General features: G+C 33.9%; 1 protein-coding gene across 3 annotated transcripts in view; it reads left to right on the top strand.

Annotated features, from left to right (window-relative positions):
- The first annotated feature begins 401 nt into the window (after window positions 1-401).
- Window positions 402-23299, top strand: part of LOC110996651 (LIM domain-binding protein 2) — a 42185-nt gene continuing 19287 nt past the window's right edge. For 2 of the 3 annotated variants that reach the window (XM_022264434.2, XM_022264433.2), the window contains exons 1-2: window positions 402-744; window positions 13137-13495. In XM_022264434.2, coding sequence (XP_022120126.1) covers window positions 718-744; window positions 13137-13495 — 386 coding nt within the window. In that variant the 5' untranslated portion in view covers window positions 402-717. Of the gene's footprint in view, window positions 745-778; window positions 834-13136; window positions 13496-23299 lie in introns of those variants that run through there. The other variant, XM_022264435.2, reaches the window with a different exon arrangement.

Here is a 23299-nt window from a genome sequence, read left to right as displayed (position 1 = left end):
GTTTTTCATTGCTATGACACCCAGTTAAATATTTTACATTTTTCGCTGTATGTAAAAATATTGTCACGAGATGGAGCTAGCTGCTAAATAATAAAAAATATAAGCAGGTCTTAAATCGGAAAAATAATTATTTATTTGTCAATATTGATTACTTAGACAAATATTTACGTTAAAAGTGTTTCCGAATAAATATGTAAGTAAAAATAAAAAGATTTGTGGTATAAAACTTAGAAACGGGATTCTATTTTATTGATTAATAACCCCAATGAAGCGATGAGAGCGCTGCCAACGGAATTTACATAGAAACTTGCCAGCTGTCCAAAAGGCCGATAGAGTAGTTGAAGCGCGTCGGCATTACAGTTTGCCCCCCGCGTCGCTCCCCCGCGCCTCCCCACGCTCCGATCTCCAGTACAATCGAGCGCTACGGTTCGTGCGTACACAACTCGAAAACTCAATATGCGCGACGCGACGCGATTGTAAAACGAAAGATGTTTTTAAAAACTCATTAGTGAAATAATGTTAAACAGTTAATGAATAAACGTTATTATATATCGTGTAAGTGTAGACGTGAGTGTATTCGTTTTTCACCCGGTCGCCGGCGACGCGGCACGCGACGGTAAAAAAAAAGCAACCAATGTCAGCTCAGTGGATTGTTGGTACAAACCAGTGTTGTGTAGTTTAAAATAGTTAAATGGATACACGCCGGGCAATGTTCGTATGAGGAAGAAAGGCAACCGAAACATTGTAAGTGGTGAATTCGAGTGGTTAGTTACAAAATGCGGGGTGAGGCGCCCCCGGTTCATATCGTTTGGGGTGGCTGAATAAGTACGGAGGTACGCAGTTCGGAGGTCCTATAGGCAATCCCTCGACTTTTTTCTACCCGTACAGGTCCATAACCCCTTTTTTATGCGACAAGTTTTTTTTGGAGGGAACCATGTATCGATCTTTTTATAGGTTATCTGTATTTGTTTTTATTTTTATTATGTCTGAAGGTGATACGCCTTTTGTGCCAGACGCAGAAATGTTTGACGCGGTGATTTACACTTACTAAACGTATTTGATATTGAAATATAAATTGTTTACTAAGTGTTGGTATTAAGTTAACACCTTATAGTAAATAAGGCGTTTGTAGAAGTGTTGTTTTGATAAATCTATCTATTCTATTAGTCTAAAACTGAGTTTCTGGAATCGATTCCCGGTGAAACCGTAAGTTATGGGTCTACATTTAAAGAATGTCACTAAAATAGGTGCAAAAATTCTTATTCTTAGATTTAAAAAAACTTGTAGTAGCTGTCTATAAGCATAAAATCATACTAATTACGCGATCACACATAGATAATAACATTTTACCGGTATAAAACTGGTTTATTATTTTAAAGCCATTTGAAAATGTACAACTATGTACGTTTAACAGACTATAAAATATATTTTCATTTGAGATGCATCATATACCAAATAAGACAAATATTAGGATAATAATATACGAGATATTTTTACCCGTGGTACCTGATTTCGATTTCCGGTGAAAGAATAATTGTTTCGTCTTACCTAAGCAGTCCCAAATGTTAAACTCGTGTAAGATATTTCGTACAATTATTGTATTAAAAAAATGTGCCGTAACAAATACATAATATGTATATATTATATGCTATTGATATAGACACGATTATATTATCATCAATACATTGTATTAACTCAAGACATAGCGTACTGATGAACCATATGTCAAAACCTATACGTTTTGGAATATCATAGTACCTAAGTATCTTTAAGTTAGTGTGTTTGTGGACAGACATTTAAAAAAAAAAGGTTTTTCGAAGGAATTTTTATTTTGGATATGTTTTCGAAAGATCCCCTCGATTTGGGATGCCACACTTTCCAACAAAAATGACATTATCAAAATTCGGGTAATAAATGACAGTTATCCGCGAACCAATAAAAAAAATTACTTTCTGTCGAAAAAGCATTTCCTCCTCCTTTTTTGAAGTCGGTGTAAATTTTATTCTCGTTAATAAATTTGAACTTATACATTATTTTTCCAAACGGTTTTTTTTAATTCTTAACATAGTTAAAGTATTAATCAAATAGTTTTGTCCTACAACCTTTTTTTTAGGCCCTGGCCTCAGATTTCGGAATCTGTTTCATGATCATTTTTAAATGTAATAGGCAAGTAGGTGATCAGCCTCAGTGTCTGACACACGTCGTCGACTTTTTTTTTGGGTCTAAGACATATCGGTTTCCTCACGATGTTTTCCTTCACCGTTCGAGCAAATGTTAAAAGCGCAAATAGAAAGAAAGTCCATTGGTGCACAGCCCGGGATCTAACCTACGACATCAGGTATGAGAGTCGCACGCTGAAGCCACTAAGCCAACACTGCTCTAATTATTTTTTACCAACACAAAATATGTTTAAAGAGAGAACAACATCACCCATAAATAAATGTGTAAGAAAACGCTGAAAAAATGTTTTTGTAACTACTTAATTAGACTATTTATTATATATAAGTATATCAATATAATTTGTATATTATTGGCACCGAATTGTACGTGAAAATGTAAGACAGCTCTTAAGTCGAATAAAATGTATTACAATAGTGTTAAAACGGGTTTTGGAGACGCGAGCGCAGGCCAGTTTTTTGTTAAGACTACATAGTTTTGTTTCACAAGTATTGAAGTATTCAAATGTTGGTGACTAGGTAAACATGGAGATGGTTTCGTGTAGTATAGTAATTCCCCACTCATATCGTTATACGAAATCGCGTAGTAGAGTTTTTTTAAACACGAATTTAATTTTTATTTAAGAATTACTAACTCAATGCCAAATTGAAAGTTTGGTTTTGGATTTTTTTTTTAATAGAACAGGAAGCAAACGGGCAGGAGGCTCACCTGATGTTAAGTGATACCGCCGCCCATGGACACTCTCAATGCCAGAGGGCTCGCGAGTACGTTGACGGATTTTTAAGAATTGGTACGCTCTTTTCTTGAAGGACCCTAAATCGCTTTTAAGTTGGCCTGCGCGTTCATCAACGAATGCTGAATGTTTCAACCCACAGCGGGTTGGTTTGTGTGACTTGGTATCAAGGAAACTATTATCTATGTGGTGTTTTCACTTTCTAGCATTCACGAGCCCTCTGGCATTGAGTGTACATGGGCGGAGGTATCACTTACCATCAGGTGATGCTCCTGCCCTCCTGTTGTATAATAAAAAGTGCAAAGTACATACACTACTGAGAAGTGAAATTTCTTTGTAAAGGTAATTACTAAGGTAAAAGCCCGAATATATGAACATGTACGTATGTAGTATATGATCACACCATGAATATATTATATATATAGATATTTATATCTATCTATACACAGTTCTCTGAATACGTGCTAATGATAATATAAATATGTAAATAAAAAATCTGCAATTATTGCACAAGACGTTATTCGACAGAATTGCCATCTAAACCTCATATATGTAACTACTAAACGAATACATCAAACAAGCGTATTTTTCTTCTCGATCTCCCTTTCTCACTCTCAATCGCTCTCTCCCTTTTCTTCGACAAAAACGCTGCACATACTCGTGACGTTGCATCCGTAAACTACCCTCAAGCGCCTAAAGAAGTTTCACTTCAAAAGGTCGATTTTATGATTTAAATTTCGTAGTTGTTGATCTTTTAATATCTTTAAGAAAAAAGAAAGTTAATATCCCGGATCCTGTGCAATAGACTTGTTCGACACACGCTGATGTAAGGAAAACGTTAGGAAACCTTAGTCTTAGAAAACGTCTGACAGAAGCACCTACTTGCCTATCACGAAACAGCTGTATGCAGTTGTGATCAGACTCTGGGTGCAAAAACGGGAAATCCGTTAAAATATACATGAAATTCTCCTGTCACGATGTTTGTAATTAAACTTTTAAAATGGCTCGAGCGATTTGCGTGAAATTTTGTGTGTGTTAGATCTGCCAATCGGACAACATCTATTTTGAATAGCCCTAAATTTTAATATTTTTTAAGATAATTTTATGGTTTTTTTTTTTCTTTATATACAAAAATACATACAACCCTTAATTCAGCCTCTAACCTTCAACACCTATTTTTTCATTGTTACTTAAATACTTATGACATGAGTGTTACCAACTGCAGCTGCAAAGGTCTTTTTCAGTAAAAATCTTAGTGAAAAAGAAAAGAAAGAAAAATTGTACTAGTGAACTTAAAATAAAAATGAGAGGGCGATTTTTTATCGGGATGCGCCTAGGGCGGTCAGAAGTCAGAACTCGATTAGTCTCTGCAGCTGTGTTCAGGTTTTAGTCATGACCAAAGCGTCTGCGCAGTTCGCAGCATGTTGGTGGTTAAGCGTGCGAGACCGGGAGTGCGACATATAGCGCCTCCTACTAAAAGAGTACCGAGAGTTTTTTACGCCGGCCATTTCTCTCGGCCTACACCCTCTGTCTTCTTTGCCGATGAGTAGGGATGCCTACAGGTTCAAATTGATTGACGTGAATAAGTGATACATAGATGATCTTATGTTCCAAAATAAACGTATTTTATTTTTTTTGATGTGAAACATCTATAGCCGCACGTAAAACCGATTTCTGGCGCGGCGACGCATGCCGTGGCGACGCATCGCCACGCTATATGATATACAGTCTAAATGCAGTAGTAAATTTCACATTAAAAATATTTAATGAATATAACGTTTATTCAACGAATAGTCATCGTTATCTGGAAAAAAATCGCAATATTTTATTTTATCATTATAACATATTTATTTCCTATCACAGTCTGTTCTTTTCTGCATATTACTTTTAAAAAAATAATATCGATGTTTCACATCTACCAGGCGTCCCGTTACGGCTCACATTTTTTTTACTGTGAAGGAAAACTTCGCGAGAAAACTTGTGTCAGGCACAGACGGCCGATTATCTACTTGTCTAATAAAGAAAAACTGATGACGTGTATTGTAACTTTGTATTGTGTTTTATTAATGTTATGGTTATAAATGACAATACAATACATGTCTAATACTTATATAAAAATATGGAATATGGTGTAGTGGTTGCAGCTCCTTAAAAAAAATTGTGTAAAAAAAGAAACTTGGCGATTAAAAAGAGTGGCGGAGAGTTTATAGCCAGTTCTTCTCTTCCGTTCTACGCCCTTGATTTGAGAACTGGCAGTAAATGTAAAATTAAATTCATCTAATATTTCTTTTTTTGACGTTCATAAGTGTACCTTGTTACCTACATGAATAAATAAATTTTGAATTTTGAATCACTTAACAGCAGGTGAGCCTACTGCCTGTTTGCCCCCTATTCTATAAAAAAAATTCATGCGAGAGCGATCCCAGAGCCTCTGCAATGTTTTGAAGGAACTCAAGATATGATATGAATATTTTCTAATTGATTGGTGAAGACCATCGTTGAGGAAAGCAACCTTAGATGGAATGTGTCAGTTAAAGAACCACCTGCTTGCCTATTACAAATATTGCAATACATAGGCCCAGAGTGCAATAGTCTTTCATACCTCTTAATAGAGAAAGAAAGAGAAGGCCGAGTTTCTTGTCAGTTCGTCTTGCGCGCTCTACGCCTTTGACTTGCGAACTGTAAATTTAGAATCACTTTAACATTCCTGTTGACGTTAATAAATGTACCTACTTTGTTACCTAAATTAAAGTAATTTTGTGTTAACTTCAATTTTTAGTGTTATTAAATTTTACTTAACTATTGTGAATGTTCTTATTAATATTAATATATAACATGTGCATATAGTACAGATTTTTATTATTAATCTATCTAACTGTATCTTAGCAAATAAACAATTTCATTTCATTATTTAACTAGCGACCCGCCCCGGCTTCGCACGGGTGCAATGCTGATACTAAATACACTACAGAAAATCTGTGAACGTTGTATATAAAAATGTGGGTTATCCATAAGAGATAGACATATACCATCACGGAACCTTCCTCTTGAATCACTCTATCTATTTAAAAGAACCGCATCAAAATCCGTTGCGTAGTTTCAAAGATTTAAGCATACAAAGGGACATAGGGACAGAGAAAGCGATTTTATACTATGTAGTGATGTACATGTTTGTTATTTAATTGCATTACTATCATTAAGGCAGCGAGTGTTTTTAGTTACAATTTATTGAAAAATTTAACTTCTATACATATACGAGACATTGGCGGAGTGTTTGTGTTTTAAAATTTTAACTAAAATTATGTCCATTGACTGGTCTGACTCAGGTAGTAAACCCCTCGTGACGTCATCAGCGTAAGCAAAAGAGACTTATTTTGACCGATTTTATTTGATTGCCAAAGTTACTACAGTCAAAATCTGTTATAACGACATTGAAGGAATATTTGGTCGTAAAAACCGATAGTCGTAACAAGACTTTGTTGTTTAGAACCTAATACAATAGAATTCAACCGGGATCATTTGGTCATTATAACCGCTATGTTGTTCTACGCCCAAAACCTATCTCAATCCATTTATGACTATCTGAGATAGATATCTTAATAAAAATATTGATAAAAGTGTGCCAATAACCAATCGACGCGTTGTAATAGCCATCTGTCGAAACAAGCTATCCACGGTAGGTCAAATGGGTGTATGTGGATAGACCTTTGTATAAAAATGTTCAACTGTGCCAATAGTCTATCTTAAGATTTTATCTTACACCAGTTTTTAAAATAATTAAAAAAATATTTGACATTTTTTAAACATAGGCATGTATACTTAAATATTATTTCTGTGGTATTATTTTTTTCATTTGGTTTATGTTGATAATCAAACAGAGTGTAAAGAGCGAAGAGATTGCATTCCATCCGTCGCCAAAAATGGATTGTCTTCATGGGGTTTGGTTATTGGGATGCACATAGGAGATCAACTAACTGTCACATCTGAGATTGTGAACTAAGTTTTGGGTTCGGGCGCTAAACGATGTCGTAACCGGTTTCGACTGTAATCATCCTTTTTTTTATTTACACGCTGGAAATGCATTTCTCGTTTCCTGCCTCCATTGCTGGGTGCCGAAGTTCCGACCCCACACCACAATCTCTGCTAATCAGAGAATGGTGGTTACCATCTAAAACTATATCGAGCAGTTCCTAAAAAGCGTTGCAGAGGCTCTGGGATCGCTCTCGCATTTCGACAGACATACACAAATAACATTACAATTACAAACAAAACACACACACATAATCACACAGAATAACAATAAACAAAGATAAAAAAAATTAGATAATACTAGCTGACCTGGCAAACGTCGTCTTGCCAAACTACTACCTTTAACTCAGCGCCATCTGTTAGAATTGTATCAAATAATAAACAAATGTTAATGTTATCGTAATTTTAGTAAGGATGCCTATTTTTTTGAAAATGAAATATAGCCTATGTCACTCAGGAATGATGTAGCTTTCCAACAGTGAAAGAATTTTTCAAATCTGCCAAGTAGTTTCGGAGCCTATTCAATTCATACAAACAAACAAACAAAAAATCAAACCTTTCCTCTTTATAATATTAGTATAGAAAAACAGTTAAAAGAAAAAAAATCTTAATCGGCTCGTTTCAAATGAGTAATGTGTGTGCTGTGGTTGTGATAAGCCCTGGCTTGGCATTATGATGAGGAGCAGAATGTTCCACAGCGCTGGTCATTTTGCTATAAAATAAAATAAAATACGTTTATTTTGGAACATAAGATCATCTAGGTATCACTTATTCCACGTCAATCAATTCGAACTTGTAGGCATCCCTACTCATCGGCAAAGACAGAGGGTGTAGGAACGAGAAAAAGCCGGCGTAAAAAACTCTCGGTACTCTTTTAAAAAAGCAAATCATCAAACAATATTTAAAACAAATATATCAAATTAATTAGAGGTAGCCTGCCCAGCATTAGTCCCAGGCCCTTTTATCAACTAGATAATCAATAACTTTATAGTAAGCCTTTTTACACAGCTTTTCTTTAATACATTTCTTGAATTTATTAAAAGGCAGAGATAAAAGAGCCTCTGGGATTTTATTAAAGAAGACTATCCCTTTTCCCAAAAAAGAATTACTAACTTTACATAGTCTAGTACGGGAAAATTGCAGCCTGCGTTTGTATATACCACAGCAGCTAGTTTTACCGGGTCCTCAAAGGCAATTTGCTGCAGAATACACTACATAGGCAGGAGATATATATCGTCTAACTACTCAAACAATAATCAAAAAATAAATAAATAATCAAAACAATACAAACAAAAAACTCTTATCTCAAATGTATGGCAATTTAGCTATATCACTACATAGTATAAAACAAAGTCACTTTCTCTGTCCCTATGTCCCTTTGTATGCTTAAATCTTTGAAACTACGCAACGGATTTTGATGCGATTTTTTTTAATAGATAGAGTGATTCAAGAGGAAGGTTTATATGTAATATCCATTAAATAGTGGAAAAGTACTGTTATTTTTGAGGTTTCTAATGTGATGTCGTAAATAATTACATTTTTTCCGCTTACATTGCAAATGCAGGCTGAACCCTACGAGTTTTATCAAAATAATGTACTAAGTATTGTACACATTAAAAAGGTCTACAGAAAAATCCTGATGGTATATGTCTATCTCCTATGGATAACCCACATTTTTATATACAACGTTCACAGATTTTCTGTGGTGTATTTAGTATCAGCATTGCACCCGTGCGAAGCCAGGGCGGGTCGCTAGTATTAAATAAAACATTCAATAATACAATAAAAATATGTAAATGTAGCAGTAAAGTAGTTAAATCAGAAAGTTAATTGAATCTGTAGACAGTTAATTAAATATCGATATTCAATATATTCACATTGTTTACACACTGTATACGTGCTAATGTTAATATAATTATATTTAAATAAAAATCTGCGTTTACTGTACAAGACGTGATGCGTGAGAATTGCCATCTAAAGTTTTAATATGTAACTACTAAACGAATACATCAACCAATAGCATGTATTTCTTCTCGATCTCCCTTTCTCACTCCCTCTTAATCGCTCTCTCCCTTTCTTCGACATAAACGCTGCACATCTACGTGATGTTCCGAAAAACTTTTACCCTCATGCGCCTTAAGAAGTTTCGCTTCAAAAGCGCTCGGTACTCTTTTAAAATAGCAAAACATCAAACAAAATGACAATGGCGAACAACACTGATTTTAAAACAAACATTGCAAATTAATTGGTGACTGTAAAAAAAAATTATTAAATAATTTAAAGTCCTCGTTAAAAGTAAAATTAATTAATAAAGCTTTTTATAAATGTGACGAATAGTTAAATGATCCTAATCCTTGGGATTGATTTGCTCCAGTTCAAACATTTTGTATTAAAAACTTGGCGATTGAAAAGAGTGTGAGTTTGTCAGTTCTTCTTGCCCGCTGTACGCCCTTGACTTGTGAACTGGGAGTGAATGTAAATTTACAATTAATTTAATTTTTTTGACGTTCATAAGTATAATTGTTTACGTATATATGAATAAAGATATTTTGTTTGTTTGAATTAGAAATAGCCTGTCTAGCACTAAGCCCTTCTCTTACCAACTAGAAATTGAGGCATACACGTCATTATTGTATTGTCGCGTGTTTAGAACTTGAACCATGAATAAATGAATTAGAACTTCGTACCTAGCACTGATATCGGTTCGGTAGTCAAAAAAAAAAACAAAAATCATTTATTCATATAGGTAACATAATGTACAGTTATGAAAGTCATATACATTAAGGGCCTGTTTCACAATGTATGGATAAAGTTCCAAATAGCTATGCAACACATAAATTATTCGAAAGATAAAGGTTCCGAATAAGATACTTGGCATTTCATGACAAATAGCGCTATCTAACAGTCGTGAAACGCAAAAATACTATTTATCCTACCAATAAGTAACAAATAGCTTATTTGGAACTTATCCGGACATTGTGAAACAGGCCCTTAATGATTCTAATTTTACATTTGGCAGTAAATGAACAATTAGAAGCATTTCATATCTGTTTTTGACGTTCATAAGTGTACATTGTATTACTTATATGATTAATTTCTTTCGTTTGCACGAAGGAAAACATCTCGAGGATACCGGCTTGCCATAGACCCAAAGTAGACGGCTTGCGTAAAGTGTATGAGGCTGATCTACTTGCCTATTAGATTAACATATGATATGAGGCCCAGATCTAAGGTTATGCTTCAAGAAAAAAGCGTTTCAATGCTTAAAAGGCCGGCAATGCACTCGCGAGCCCTCTGGCATTGAGAGTGTCCATGGGCGACGGTATCACTTGACATCAGGTGAGCCTCCTGCCCGTTGGTCCCATGTTCTATAAAAAAATGTATTATTGTAAACTTATAATTATTTAACATAATTTTAAATTTATCCGACGTTTCGCGTGCTTAACAGCGGACCACGGTGACTGAAGACAAAAGGTGTTGAATGTCAAAAAGTATCACAGCTGTATAAAAAGTTGTATTATCTGTATATTTATTTCCCCGTAGTTGGTATCAACTAAAAGATGAAAGGTTTCTGTAGAAACCCTGAATCTTAGAGTAGTGAAGTGCTTCTCTGAACTTCCACAAATAATTCAAGACTAAAATTAACCAAATCGGTCCAGCCGTTCTATATATCTCTCTATATCTATTGACCACACTACAAATGTAATATTACGCGTTATGCAAGTGGCTTTGAAATAGATGCAGCCGCTATTTATGTAATAAAACAATCTAATGGCCGAGTTGCGTTTCTCTTTACGCGATATCTCGTATGATACATGTAACATTCCGAACCCAATTTTCAATCTGAGATTGTGGATTGTCAGACCGTGACAGTCGATCGATCTCCTATCTTCAATAACCAACCCCACGAAGACAATCCATTTTTGGCAGATATAGAATGGTATCTCTACTATATATATAATAACAAGGATAAATGTATTTATTTATTTTATTTACCTAACACTTCGTTACATTACAAAATGAAAATTGAACATAATTAAATGAAAAGGAATAACTGGCAGCCTTATATCTTTCGCGCAATCTCTTCAAGGCAACCTCTGAGTAAAGAAAAACAAATATGTTAAATAAACTCAATTCTTTAATACAGAAATAAGATAATACATAAAAATATATCTAATAACTAACCTTAAAATTTACTTATTAAAAAATATTATTAATAGGAGTCCCTTTAGGCAAGGTTCCGAAGATACTGGCAGCGTTCCCCCTTTGAATAGCTAGACTAATTCTTTGTGCGAGGTAGCTGCCAGCTCTTCGTTCTCCTGTGACGTCGACTAACCTTTTTGATAATTCCCCAAAAAGCTTTAATGCGCTAGGACCCCACGGACCAAGGGTCTCGACACCGAATGGGACAAAATCATATTCATAATATGTTAAATTACATAAAGTAGGCAAGAAGTGCAATACATATTACATATAGTTATCAAGAAGAAACTAAATACGAAAAAAAAAAACGAAATCTCAAGCCTTAATTAAGCCTTTGAGAGCTGGGCCTCAGATTTGTGTATCTGTTTCATGATTTGTCAATCTAATAGGCAAGTAGGTGATCAGCCTTCTGTGACTGACGCACACCGTTTTCGTCGTGCGTAGATATGTAGCGACTTTTGATGTGAAACATCTATAGCCGCACTTAAACCGATTTCTGGCGTGGCGACGCATGCCGTGGCGACGCGTCGCCACGCTATATGATATACAGTCTGAATGCAGTAGTAAATTTCACATTAAAAATATTTAATGAAAATAATGTTTATTCATCGTTATCTGAAAATCGTAATATTTTATTTTATCATTATGACATATTTACCTTTACATACTTTTACTAAAAAACTCAAACAATATCTTGTTAAGCTGTCCTTTACTGATACAGACAACATTCTTATTGTACGAAAATAGTATAGATATAAATTTGTTAAGTAAAATTAATTATTTAAATAACGTTTAGATGTAAAAGGAAGAGACTGGCTGCCCACAACACAGGGAATCCTAGTGTGGGGGCCAGTGCACTCTACTTTATAGAAACATTAATGTATTTTGTGTCTAATAAAGTTATTTCTTTCTTTCTTTAAATAGGCATGCAAATGTCATATTAGGATAATTGTTTAAATTAAACACTTTTTACCGGATTGATTCTTTCTTTCTTCTTTCTTTCTTTCACCTGGTTCCTATCACAGTCTGTTCTTTTCTGCATATTACTTTTACAAAATAATGTCGATGTTTCACATCTGCCAGGCGTCCCGTTACGGCTCACATTTTTTTAATTTCTGGGTAAAATGTTCTCCGAAGCATTCCGTGCAATTATACTGAGAGTTCGGGTGGTGTTAATTCAAATAAAATAATATCGAAATTACTCATTTTGTGCAACAAACAACTCAATTCGCAAGAAAATAACGCCAACCGTAAATTATTATCAGCAGAGATTTTTTTTTTGTTTTTTTTACCCATTCGAGGTAGGCAAAGGGAACTATGCTACCAAGTCTTCAGTAGAATTTTTTATTGATATGAAATGAAAATAATATGTACTAACATTATTCAATTAATTTAATTTAAAGGTAATAATCACTACGTTTACAACAGTGTATGACCAGTGCTTTATTCTGAAAGAAACCATGACTATGTCATGATGAGAGAGTTACCGCTCCTGACTTTTCGTGTCGCGTCCGATTAGGCTTTAACTGACTTAAAAAAAGGAGGAGGTTATCAATTTGTTGAGTATATTTTTTGTACATGCTGTACGTGGACTGATCATGATGTGTCAAGTGTCAAAAAATTATCTCGTGTCTCGTTCATACCTGATCTTTATATATTATGAAATATGTGTGTGTCACTACTATGAAAGGGCTGGACCGATTTGAATGAATTTTATATGCTTTTGGGTGGCGCCCATGATGGTTTCGCAAATCAGCTCGGCAGATGGCGCTGCAGTAGGTATCTAGGTTATTTAAATATGTATACAAAAAAAAATATATAAATCTTCTGCGCATGTTGTTTAATTAAACTCCTAAACGGCTGGACAAATTTTGATGAGACTTGCGTGCAAGACAACGTCTATCATTAATGATTTACTCTTGATATTACGAGAGCAATACTTTATTTAATTTTAAAGTAACCAGATGAACTTAATTGAAATAAAACCTTTCAGATGTCGGTGGGCCTACAGCGGCGTGTGCCTGCGCTGGACGAGGCCGGGGGCCCGGGGTGGAAGTCCAGCGAGCCGTTCCCCTCCTTCGCGCCCCCAGCGGGCTCCCCCGCGGGGCCGGCCTTCGCCGCCTCCCCCGCGCCCTCCACGCCCGGCCCTGGGCCCGGCTTCGCGGGGCCCTACGCGGCGGCCGGGCCCTTTGGGAGTCCGTCAGCCCGGCCGGGCTCCGGCGGGGGCTTCCCTCCCGGCCAGTTCCCTGGGCCCGGCTTCGCGCCCCCCGGCTCCCCCTTCCACCCCCACCCGCCACATGCGATGCCGCCGCATCCGCACATGATGGCTCCACTACCGCCACCTGTTGACAGGTTAGTTCAAACTTTTTACATTTGCACTATTAGCCCAAGGCTACACGGGCGGTTCTCACGCCGCGAAAAACCGCTTCTAAACCGCACTGGACGCAATTTAATATGAAGTTGTATGCTGCATACTACACTGCGCGGTTTCCCGTCGCGGCTCACAGGCGGGAGACATACGACCGCCGCATGCAGCGTCAAACCGCCGCTGATAACCGACGCTTAAAACTACATGGACGGTTTCCCGCTATAACGCCGTCATTCTGCGCGGGACCTTGGCGCTCGCTTGTTAATATGAGAGCTGCAAGCGCAGTTATCATTGGCGGATCCATGTTGAAATGAACAAAAGGCAGCGATAAACCGCGTCCCGTGTAGTTTGATGGTCTGCGGCAGCTTTGTTGAGCGGTTTCCCGCGGCGGGAGAACCGCCCGTGTTGCCTTGCCTTTAACCGTGGAGGAAGGATGGATAATTTTTTTTTTATAAAAAAGCTTGCCAACGCTTGGCACACTGTTACATTGCTAAAAATAGAAAATCACTAAATACAATTTTAAATGTGACAAACACTTATAGGCGAACATGACATTATTTGACAAAAACAATAAAACACTAGTAAAAAAACGAAACCTAAGAAACTAAACAAAAATCAATTTCAATGTGTGAGGTGAGCAATTATGAATATCCTAGACCAAGCTCGTAATAGTTCTTTCAGCAGATAGTTCTCGATCAGTCTAACTGATGGCCTGAAGATATAAGTAGTAAATAGTCAAGATCGAGAAGTGGTATATATCCTTATTCGAAATAACTTTGTTAGCGCAGTTTAAGGTATGACGTCATTGTCCCACGTCATTAGCTTTGCTTTTCACGTTTTATAAAGCAGGACGATTTTAATAAGAAGAGTTGGATAATGATTGCTTCTTGGCAGTGTAGGTACGATCATACTAATATAGCTTAAATAACGTTTTGTCTCGTTTATGTATATTTAAAGTGTCACGGGTGTGAAAAGAACAACCAATATATTTATAAACAATAACAATAAAACGCCCCGTTTAAACGTTATATAACGTCACATCTAGTCTCAACGTTGACAAATGACAAGCGAACGCAGAAACAGTCCTACCCTCCTAGTATGGTAACATTATGTCGGTACCTATAAGATTTGAAATCGATTTTTATTTTGACTGGTCATAAGAATGGAATAAAAATTTAAGTAAAAATATAATTTGACTGACATTACAACCGTACCAAGGTATTGTTAGCAAATTCAAGTCGAGCTGAGTTTGACTATTGTATGCCGATTTGTTATACTTATAATTAACCTCAACGTCTGTTATTACAACGCTCAACTACCATTATAAAAAGGAACAAAAAAAAACCAAAGGCCGGCTACGCACTCGCGATCCCTCGACTTTAAGTGTCCATGGGTGGTGAAATCACTTAAAGTAGAACCAGAAGACGGTTTGCCATGTTCTATTTTAAAAAATGCAGTCCCTAGGCGTAGTAAATAATGATAGCCAAAAAAACGGCCCATAAGAAAAAAATCGTCCAGCAAAAATCGCAAAATTATGCTCCGAATAAAATACTCGCTCGTATACGATTCTATGTGGGGGTGCTATGAACCGCGTTTGTGTGTGTGCACAAATAAATATAGGTGAACGGTACGTAGGTATATTGGTACAGTCGGGTGGTAAAGGCTAATTGATTTTTTTAATTAGAATTTAAATTTTGGTAAGCGACAAAATAGTACCCATAAGCGACGAGTATGAATATGGATGAAGCTAGGGGTGTGTCAGGACTCAGGAAGGTAGCAAGAGATCCGTAATCTCAGTCTACCCCTTCAGGAAAAATGGTAATATAAATAAATAAAATAAAATTTAAATTCATTCGAATAAATGTATGAAAATTAATATTGTTCATTACACGTGTAGCTTATCAGGCAAATATTACTATAAATCATAAGTTAAATGAAACTAATTAAATTTTAACGGTTTTTAGACAAATTTTTAAATATTTTGCAATTCAAAGTCCAGAACTCTATTGACCTAATAAGTGTAACATTTTTTTACTATACAAGAAGGTCTTTTTAATTTGAAGTTAAATTTAACTTAGAATAATAAAGATTGTATGATAAGGATAAAAAGAAATATTAATTAATTAAACATTTAGCGGCGACTGTACTCGCCCACCCCGTGCCTATCTATCTATACGCTGTAGCCGACGGTACCGCTTCACCCATCTTGCAATGACCTCCCGCGTGCCCCGCGCGTACTACAACCGCCCACGCAAACCGCGCAGGGGTGACATTACGCGGTTCAACGTAGCCTGGCCGGTGCCTACATAAGTAAAGACTGGAGTGAGACGCCACTCGCTCGAGTGTCGTCTGCCTGCGATCAAAATCATTCCAAATTCGAGTTTGACGTTTAGAAATTTTCTATTTTACACTGTATTCTTATTTCAAATACGTTGGAAAGCATAGCGCAGAACGTAAGGCACCAAGGACGATTAAATACATTTACTTTGCTTATCGAAATTATTCCAATTTTTTTTGTATTTCTCATTTTAAATCTATGAACGTGTAATATAGGTATAAAATTTTAATTTCTTATCAATTATTTGTCTAATCCAAATTCAAATTTTGTATTTAAACTTTTCTATTTCTTATTTTAAATACATTTGAACGTGTAATATAGGCATACAATTTTAATTTCTTATCTATTATTGTCTATTCCAAATTTAAATTTTGTTTGAACGTTTCGTTGATATAACATAAATATTTTTTTAATCAAATTATAGTATACGTATTTATGTTTTGCATATAAAAGTTCTTTAGCGCTATGCGAATTATGTCAAGATTTGACTTTATAAGCGTATCTTAGTTATCTACGTAAAATGGGTCATGGAGATGTATACACCTTGTATATATACATATTTTTGTCCTAGGTCCTCATTATCGTGCAGTTTGTAAGAATGTTATATTAAAACCGGTATATTTGCCATAATACTATATAAAGAAATATCATATTATGTCTTTTTGCATCGCCAACTTACACTGACACTTTCATTTAGTTTGGCCGCGAAAAAATATTGTTTAAAATTAGAATCTTAAGATTTTTTTATCTTAAAACAACAAACAATTAATCAGACGTAGAAATGTGTATGGGTACGTTAAAAATATAAATTTCTTGCTGAGGTATTGCGTGACGTCACAGCGTGATTGAAACGAGGGTGTAGTAGCACGTGGACCACCCTCTCACATTTCTGCTCGCCTGGTACTTTGTTTATTTTCATTTGTTTTTTTTATTCGTTTTATTTACAATTATTTATTGTATGGTTTTTTTTAATTACATATATAATTTAATTGTAATTTTGTAAAATATATATAATTAGAAATAATTAAAGTGTGTTTAATTATTCCGTCATATAAACACAGTTTTAACAAAACCCCAATTTGATGGAAAGTTTAAATATAATACAATTCAATAATTCTGACCTATAGGATTCATAATTATTGCTAATTCCTGACTCTGAGTATCATCATATCATATTAACGTTATACACATAAGTTATACGATATAAGAATTTATTAAATTTAAAATCAAACTGATTAAAACTTGTTTATTTGTTCTAACAAACAAGTATAAATTCTTTGTATTGGGATCGTATAATAATTTATTTTAATATTTTTTAAAGTACATAAATAAAGAAATTACTCCATCTAGGATAGCTTCTAAGCTACTCATCTGATCAGTATGCGGTTTTCATTATTTTTATCAAGCTTAAATATTATCTTGAATAGAATAAGTTGTTGTTTACCAAAGCTTTGGAAATTGTGTGTTACAAGATTTTTATTTTACATAATGAAAGAAGAAATATGGTTTTACTGGGCTAATTATTCTTTACCAATATTTATGATTTATCCCGGTAATTAACTGATCCACGAGCAATAGTAGACATAATTTATGCGGACTTTTAAATGTCAACAATAATACAAGATGGCTGACAGAAGACAAGTGCACATTGATTTTTCATTTGCAAGTAGACGAGGATGGAGATATCGTCACGGCACTTGCTAGAGAGGGACCAATAAGTTATTATTAATAAGGGTGTGCGCCCCATGGTAAAATGAATTTGAATTTCGAACAGTGTCAAGTAAAAACTTTTTTAACTTGTTTGACAACTTTTTTTTATCTTTATTGAAATCTAATGTTATTTATTAATGTTTTGGTTATTACGTATGTATTATATTAACTATTTATTACGTATCAACAAGAGTTCATACAATAGAAAAAAACAATTGTTAATTTTACCAAAACAAATTAGATTATAGTGTTTGTTTTCCGTGTAAAAGTATACATATAAAAGTGTATACACAATATATACAACGAACAACTAAAAAGTTTCAACTTAAAGTTTATTGTTACAAATAATGAATATATTCGACAATACCTAAGCCAGGCTACAAGATTTTTATAAAAAAGTTTCAAATTTGGAATTCCGTAAGGTCATTGTAAGATGCACACAGGTAAACAATTACTCTACATTCTACAAGTACTTTTCACGTGTTGTATGTGTGAGTGTAGATAGCACGACTGAGCTGTTGTGATATTTGTTTGAAATTTAATTAATATAAGAATTTATAATTAAAATAATTTAATTAAAGTTAATAACAAAAATGTCAATAAATGCCTTTAAGTATTATTGTTTTAACCTATACGAATATAATATTATTTCTTAAAAAATAAATATACATTTTTTAAATAATGTTTGTTTGAAATATTTTTAATAGAAAAATTTAATAAATTTAATAAATGCATATTATTAAAGATTACAAGTTAACAACATCAAAGGCAACACCATATTATACAAGTCATTTTAGCGTCTCGACACCACGAACATAATGTGAATACTCAAAAAGACCATTCAACTATAAATGTGCAGATTGAATTCTAAGGGTTAAGTACAAATTCTTTTAATGGGACAAAAACTTCAATATAATTTTAATCTTAAAAACAACAATAAATATATGTTTACTAATAAATAGTATATTAAAAACCATAATTATTCGATTTACAATTAAAGACCAAGTTAAAAAATCATTGTAATACGAAGCCTTACAAACAAATCAAAGAGGCCATCACAATGTCAACGTTTGTGATGACTGTCAGAAAGACGTTTACTTAGCATGGCCCAGTGGAAAGAAATCGTGAGGGCGCCCTTCAGAAACATGGACTGATGAAATAAAAAAGATGGTGGCAACTTTTAGGAGGCCCGCACTCCATCGGAGGTCGTATACTAATAATATTATAAAGAGAGAACATTTTCGTTTTTGTATGTATAATGTTTTAACAAAAAAAACTGCTCCAACACTTACTTTAATTCCCTAAATTATTTCACCATTAGAAAGCTGTATAATCACTAATATAGGCTATATTACATTTTCAAAAAAATCGGGATCCTGAATATGATCTGGAAAAATTATCTATAAAAAATCATCGCGTGCTCAGTGGAAACTATTGATAATAGAACAAAAAAAAATGTACAGTATTATAGAACGTTTCAATATCTACAGAAAGAAAGTTTTATCCAGGGAAAATAATTGTATGTTGGCCTATCCGGGCCGGAACTCCAAAATAATGAAATCATTTTGCTGCCACAGAACAAAACTACGTCAAATGTAGGGAGTCTGTATATGGAAGTTTTACAAATAAAGCTCTTCTCTAATATTATAGAAGACACTTTTGCATTTTTGTTTCATTTTGAACAATTTGTAATAAGCTAAAAATATAAGAATAAAAATTTTTCATTACCAACTGGTAATTATTAGGAGTATTTTTAAATTTACTTATGTCGGACATTCTACGTAAATGATGTTATGATTTGAAAAATGTATTATATAAGTACATATTATATTCGTTGTAAAATAAAATCTGTATATTGATCTCGAAATGTAACTGTGTATCTAATAATCAGAATGGAAGTAATTAAAACCTAAAAAACTAATTAAAATAAAAGTTTAATGAAACAAAAATGCTTCCACTACCACGAGATCGGTATCTACGCGAGTGAAACCGCAGGACATTGTTAGTATTAAATATAATAACATAATCTTATCCAGATTATTGAATACGAATACATGCTGTTTTTATTTTGTATTGAATTTTTTTAGAGAAGTTTTTATTTGGAAAAGATGATATGTAAAACTGTTAACCCGCGATGAATCACAAATATATGCCCTCTAGGGATATTACAACTCGTGTCGTGTATAAAACAGCTGGAAATCTATCGATACATAGTCGTCCTTGGATGTAGGATTAAGAACAGATTCAATATAAATTAAGACGGCTAAAAGATTGTTTATTTGAAATAATATAAAAATATAACATAAACACAACTTTCAAGAAAAAAAGGACAAGCAAATAAAGTGACCCACATTTTTTTGCCCACCGTTCCGTAAAAAAATGCCGATCCAATTCGACTCCCTTAAACAAAGTGGGTACCAATTTTTAAAAAGCCGGCAACGCGCTTGTGAGGTTCCTGAAAATGTGTCTATGAGTGGAAGTATAGTTAGGTGAGCTTCATACCCATTATTAAAAAAAAATAGATACGATAAAAAATACAAATCTAATGAGTGTAAGTATTTACGTTTTGCAGTATGGACCTTTTTTTGGTAAAGGAAACTAGAACTGAACTTTTCACTTCGATCTGTTCCTAATTCGTAGATACCTACTTTAAATTAACGATACTCTTCCCCGTTATACATTTTTGTGTATGACGTTCTATTAAACTTCAACGACAACCTATAAACAAACGAGTTGCCCTTTAAGACATGAAAAATGGTTAAGTATATATTACTTAATATCGGAAAGTATTTCCATTAATGCGATCACGAAGTCACGAATTTATGAGCAGGTACGGGCTACGGTGGCTTTTAGTTAATTTGTGCTTTGCATTGACTGATTATTACACACACATATGTATAAATTATATGATAACTAATAAGGATCATGCTGCTGGATTCAAGCCTGTCACTGTTACTTGATACAGACGTCTCCAATTATTAGAGATGTGGACATGATATTTATTTACACTTAGTAACATTTATAGAAAACAAATACTTACACAAAAATTATAAGCGGCCTTTTCGCTAACAAGCGATGTCTTCTAGGAAACCCTAGTAAGTAAAAACAAAAAGAAATAGGTAACATGGGTAAAGTGCCAAAAGTATATCCTTAATTTCTTATAAAAATAATTAATAAAATAAATTATCTAAAAAGTTAATCTTATGATTCAAGAATTGCGATGCTTTATTGAAAATAAAATTTATTTTCTTTAAGTGATTGAACGCAATATTCATTGGTTTTTAAACGCATGATCTTAAGATAGATAATTGTGTAAAGAGCTATGAGGTCTACAAAATATATTATAACCCCTTTAATAAATATACCTAGTGTAGCTTAAATATAAATGATATTGGTAATATTGAAAGAAAAATAAAGGTTATATAAGTAATCTATACATATGAGAAATATTAATAAAAATACAAGTTTATTTTTAAAAAATCCCTAGAACTAAACATTCTTCAATGTAGTTCTATTACAAATATAAAATTGTATTAATGTAACTAAACATATATACTCTATATTAGTTTGTTATTTTTTTTTTGGTTAATATATTTAAAATACATTGTATGTACATTTGGTATCAACATACAAAAATGTAAACATGTCATATAGAGCAAAACCTACATGCTTATTATTAAAAATTAATAAATGTCAAATTAAAACAAATTTAAAAATTTTTGTCCTAGTGGCAGGGACGTTTAATGCTGTCATTGATGTATTGCGATTTACGATACTTATTCTTTGAGTGAGGAAAGCACCAGCTATCAGGCGCCAAAATTACAATTGTATTTAACCGATATTTCCTTAAGTAAAGCAGGAAAATACAAATTTTCACGACGTTTTACAATGACTTAAGCTTCATGTCTATCTCCAATCAGCTTTGAAGGTCATGTTATCGTCCAATCGACTTTATTTTCCATTGTATCAATTATATATACATAATATGTTAGTGGCTTCAACGGTAAAAGTAGCTGTGGCCGCAACTGAATGTTCGGAACTTAATCAAGTATGCAATAAATGTCAAAACGTTTACCGCGTGTCACTTGCTTGTCACCGTAGCAATGATCATAACTGCTCAATCCATGTATAGCACTTGACGTTCAACGCACACATAGGCAGTTTTATTGTCTTCGATTCACGTATTGTGCGGCTGTGTGAGTGAGTTCAACACGCTTGCATGACGCATCTAGAGAAGGTGGTAAATGAATTTTGATATATTATTTTTTTATTTAAATTTTGAATAAAAACTTATGCTTTTCTTATTATTCCAATTTCTCAACTTATTTAATTACACCTGTTTAATTATATTGCCTATTTCAGTATTCGAAGATCACTCGTGGTTATATTTAAATTGTACTAACGTATTATAAAACTTTATTCATTTACCTAAAGCTTCCAACCAAAAATAATATTTCTTACCTTGGGAATAGAACCTATATTTGAAACGCAAATTACAAAGCGTTAAAATTTTTATATATTTTATTGGTTTCAGCTAACTTCTAAGTATATTTATAAAAAATAACAATTAATGGACTGGAAAAGGGTTAGAAGTGAAAAAATTTCGGTTCGTCCGACTCCAGATATTGTGTTACCATGGTTACCACATTATTCTCATAAATTTCCTTTTGTATAAAACTTGATAATAAATACGGGACAATAAAGCCGTCTCTTTCTTAGAATAACTTTCTATATAAGAATAATAATTTGCTCCAAAACAATAACATTACTGAATAAATGATTACAATTTAAAATTCACTTGCGTTCTTCTTAATTTAGTAGTCGTAATATTGAGTGTGTGTGCGCGTGTTGTTTGTGTGAGTGTTGCCCCGTTTGTACTTGCTTTTTACTGTCTATGGTGACGGGCGAGTTGTTTATACGAGTCGTGGAACTTTTCGACTTTTGATTATTAAAATGCCATTGGGTTTATTAAAATCTAGTGCGGTGATTCTTTTACATGCAAACAGAAAGCATAGTTTGAAAGACTCAGGCGTACACGCGAATATAGCTCATGACTCACTTTGTATATTTATATCATTAATAAAAATTATTATATATTATTTATTATACGCAATAATATCAAATCATTTGCGTATAATGAAATATGTACAGGAAATCGTTTTCATATGCAGAGAAAGTTAATCAACTTATATCTTTGTATAAGAAAAATTACTAATCATGCCAAAATTGTAAGACAAAACCCATATGGATCATAAATAAATTATTCTGATATGAATTTATAAAAAAATATTATACGACCAATTTTCCTAATGTGTCTCTTTCCTGATGTGTCTGTTGTGTATTACCTACGAAAAAGGTCAACACACCGAGTACTCGACCAATGTAAACGCGCATAGCTGATAGCTCCTTATCTCATCTACTACTACGTCAACAGACTACCCTTCTCTGTCTTACGCATAACTTTCAATATCACCGTCCCTTTCGTACGCCATTACAACCATCTCGCTCGCTCTAATGAATTAAATCAACAACCTCTTGCTCGCTCCTCGATGATCATCCGCGTTCGACGTTCCCCATTTGAATTTTATTTCGAATTTGGAATTCGATTTTTGAACATGACTAAAAATTATAAAGGCATTTTTATAATTGTGAATTTTGTCTTGTTATAATTCTAAATTAAACGTTCTAAAATAAGATTACATATTTAAAGATTAACTGTAAAAATTTCGTTTCATCTTAA

This window comes from Pieris rapae, chromosome 24, assembly GCF_905147795.1.
Source record: "Pieris rapae chromosome 24, ilPieRapa1.1, whole genome shotgun sequence".
Classification (NCBI taxonomy): Eukaryota; Metazoa; Arthropoda; class Insecta; order Lepidoptera; family Pieridae; genus Pieris; species Pieris rapae.
Note: the sequence above shows the minus strand (reverse complement) of the source record. Positions and strands in the feature narration are given on the sequence as shown.